A 3,594-nucleotide genomic window follows, 5' to 3' on the forward strand; every position below is an offset into this window, starting at 1 on the left:
CGCTTCTCCGCGCCGGAGTTGCTGACGGTGCAGGGGTACATGGGGATGCTCTGCAGGAAGGGGACGGGGGTGCTCAGAGGACCTGCGGAAGGGAACGGGAGAGGGGGACCACGTCAGGCGCAGCATGGCAAAGCTCTGTGGTGCTCCAGCCGCCGGTCCGGACCTGCAGCGAAGCCCCAGGACCCCTGCTCCAGCCCCATGTGAGCAGAGGGTCCCCCCATCCACCCCCACAACAGCAAACTGGGCCCACAGCTGCACAGGGGTGAATTTCTGGGACCCTGCCGGCAGGTCCCAAATTCCCCACGGACTGAGGACTGGGAAGGCTCCGCAGGACTTGGTTTGCTCCCAGGCATGGGCTGGGGGCTGCAGGACCATGCTGGCCCCTGGCTGGTCCTGCCCATGAGCTGAACCCCATCTTTCCACTGCCTTTTCCTCCCCACTGTGTCACCCCAAAACACAGCTGTTTCACAAGCCAAGGGAAATGTTCAGGGGAGAGCCAGGAGCTGGCTTCATGGTGTCTCCATGCCCCCACTGACTGCAGAGGGGTTCCCAGGGATCTCTGCACCCCGACAGCTCTCCCCACCCTGTACTGGGATCCTTGGGACACCCCACTATGGATACAGGAGATGGCAATGTCCTGTGCCCCTCTCAGCACCCCTTGGGCTTCACCCACCTTCCAGCAACTTCCTGAGCTGCTTCTCCTTCTTGGCGATCTCGTTCAGGAAGAGCTTGGAGTTGAGGTGGCCAATTTTGGGTGGGGGCAGGCTGCCACCTGTACAGTTTTGGGTCCTGTTGGGGACCGCAGGCAGAGAGAAGAGGCGTGAGGGACAAAGCACACTCAGGGGAGGGTCAGGAAGCCCCCATGCTCCTTCCCAAGCACCCTCCCAGGGCTGAACCCCTTCCCCAGGGAGGCAGTGAGGAGCTGACCTTCCTCCAATGGGTTGGTTGCTTCCCAGCAGGGCCTTTCCCATCCAGCCTTGCAGTGAACGTCCTGTGCCAACGCAACACCGCATCCCTCCACATCCCCACCCCAGCTCACCCCATCCCAGCTGGTCGCATCCTGGCTGAGATGCCGGATCCCAGCTCTGCTCTTCCACAAACACACCCCAGTGTTGCCTCATGTGCAAGGGGAGGACATGATTCAGTGGCCAAGGGGGGGGATTTGTGATCCTTGCAGACACAGAGGGAAACTGAGGCACAGAGCATGCCTCTCCCAGGCCCTATAGCATCCCCACCCCTCATTGTGCTGCTGCTGCCCATGAACAGCCCCTCCTACCCCCCCAAAACACACCTGCCCTGCCATGCTTACCTGTCCATCAGGATTTTCACAGACTTGGTGTTCTATGGAGGGAAGAAGCAGTCCTGGTCAGTAAGGACAGTCCCTGCCCCAGTGACTATCTCCCCTTTTGGTGTCTCCTTCAGTGCCCATCCCTCATGAGGGCACAGGCTGCCCAAGGGTGCTGAGCCCCCTCTCCCACCGGCACTGGCTACCCCAGCCCCATCTCCAGCTGTGGCATTTCCTCCTACACGGCCGGGGCTGAGCCTGCCCTGCTCCTCCTCATCTTCCCCTGCTCAGCCCTTGGGAGGCACCAGCAAGACCCCATCAGTGTCCCCAGCCCACTCTGTAGTGCTCCCAACGCAACCAGACCTTCCCCTGACCGCCTCAACCCAAGCACGGGCAGCTCAGCTCACCTTCATGAAGTTGATGTCCTCGGTTTTGTCGAACATGACCTGCACAGAGCTGAGGAGCTTCTTGGCCTCCTGCATTCGCTCATTGAGGTGGAGGACCTGGGCCGCGTTCTCGTTGCAGAACTTGGCCTGGGCCTTGTCCAGGATCTCCATGGTCTTCCGCAAGTCCTCGTCCAAGATCTGGTGCATCTTCTCGTACTGCAGGCGCACCTCGTCCTTCAGCTGGCTCACCTTCTCCTGGGGGAGAGGAGCAGGGTCAGCCCCTCTGTGTCCTCCAACCTCCACGACCGAGGACATCCGGGTCCTTTCCCCAGCAGTGGTGGGTGCGACCAGAGCTGCACCACAGCTCTGCTCTCCTGCAGCACCCACACAGGTCAAACCCTGTGGTCAGCTGCTGTGAGGGTCTCCCATGTGCTGGAGACCCCCCAAGGTCACTGTAGAGGTTTGGCTGATCCAGCAGATCCTCTGAACCTACCTCCTGGGGTCAAGGTGAGGATCGCCTCCAGAGAGCTGATGTCAAGCACCAACCTGCTGCTCCACTGATCCCTTGAAAAACCCTGCCCATCCCCATCCTCATCCTCATGCCAGGCTGGGGTCACATCACGCTCCAGATCCCTTCCCTCCATGCTCTGGAAGGCTGATAGGCTTTAAGAACCACAGTCTTGGTTTATCTGTTTCCCAGCAAAACACTCACATCTCTTCTACCTCCTGCGTGTTTCAGTGGTTTATTTGGGGATCTCCTACCTTCAGATCCTCCCTTCCCACCTGGGATGAAGTAGGTGGCCTGCGGAAGGCTATGCTGAGCTGAGGCGGGGGGGGGAACCTGGTATTTGAGGACAGCCTCGTTCCTTGCCTCCCAACTCCCACCAGGACCCCCAGGGCTGCAGGGCAGCCCCAAACACATTTCATCTCCCAAAATTACAACTGCGAGGACAGGAACGAAGACGGCAGGTCTGGGGATGCTCTCACCTTTCCCCTGCATGTCCTCCCTCCTCTCTGCCCATGTGGCCCCTGCGCCCTGTGAGCTGGTCCCCATGGTGCCACGGGGTGACAGTCCCCAGGGTGGGCACAGCAGGGTGAAGCACCAGTTACCTCCACCAGCCGCTTGTCCGATTCCAGCTTGTAGAGCTGCTCCTCGATGTCTTGCTCCCGCTCCTCCAGGCGGTCCTGCTGCTTCATCAGCATCTTCTGCACAGACGGGAGAGAAAAGCAGCAGTCAGAGCCTGGCGGCCACACGCACTGGGGAGCTTCTGTGCTGCCCACGCCGGCTCTGCCCACGCGGTTTGGAAAGGACAGGGCTTTCTCCTAGCAGGATGAAAGCCCACATATGGCTGTGGAAGTGGAAACCTCGCTACTTCAATGGCCATGCAGAAGGACTGTGTGTGCTGGGCTGCCTTATCAGCTGGGGCCTTGATTTGGGTCCCTCAGGTGGGGGCAGCCCCTTGCCAAACCCTAGGGGGCACACAGATAGGCTCATCTTCCACTGCGGCGGCACTGTTTCCAGGCCCATCACCCACCGCTGCCAGGCTCCCGCGAGACATCGCCGCCCACCTCGCGTCCCCATACATCATGCCAAATCCTTTCACCCTTCCCCGCCTCCGTGACAAGCCCCAGAGCCAGTGTCAGTGTAATTGGGAGGGACAGAGAGAGGAGGAACGGGGCCTCCCCCGCCACGCTGCCAGCCCCCGGCCCCTGCTCCTTGGGGCTGGGCCTGGGCCATCAGCCTGGTAACTGGGACAAAACGTTGTTCCCGGCAATGGGCGCGAGTGCTCGCTCCTGCACGCTTCCCTGGCCAGCATCAAAACCACCACCCGTGAAAGAATGGCTCCCAAAACATCCCTCATCAGCTCCTAATTCTTCTCCTCTGTCGCTGTCCCAGAGGAAAGCCAACGCACTGGTGGGGCG

General features: G+C 60.7%; 1 protein-coding gene across 1 annotated transcript in view; it reads right to left on the bottom strand.

Moving 5' to 3' along the window:
- LOC104544171 (probable E3 ubiquitin-protein ligase TRIM8) overlaps positions 1 to 3,230 on the bottom strand; it is a gene marked incomplete at its 3' end in the record, with an annotated part of 3,579 nt that extends 349 nt beyond the window's left edge. The window contains exons 1-6 of the mRNA XM_010188957.1: positions 3,141 to 3,230; positions 2,782 to 2,877; positions 1,693 to 1,926; positions 1,310 to 1,341; positions 674 to 789; positions 3 to 82 (exon numbers count right to left, since the gene is read on the bottom strand). Of these exons, the coding sequence (XP_010187259.1) occupies positions 3 to 82; positions 674 to 789; positions 1,310 to 1,341; positions 1,693 to 1,926; positions 2,782 to 2,877; positions 3,141 to 3,230 (648 nt within the window). The remainder of the gene's footprint in view (positions 1 to 2; positions 83 to 673; positions 790 to 1,309; positions 1,342 to 1,692; positions 1,927 to 2,781; positions 2,878 to 3,140) is intronic.
- Positions 3,231 to 3,594: the final 364 nt, after the last annotated feature.

Source organism: Mesitornis unicolor, unplaced genomic scaffold (genome assembly GCF_000695765.1).
Source record: "Mesitornis unicolor isolate BGI_N332 unplaced genomic scaffold, ASM69576v1 scaffold45077, whole genome shotgun sequence".
Classification (NCBI taxonomy): Eukaryota; Metazoa; Chordata; class Aves; order Mesitornithiformes; family Mesitornithidae; genus Mesitornis; species Mesitornis unicolor.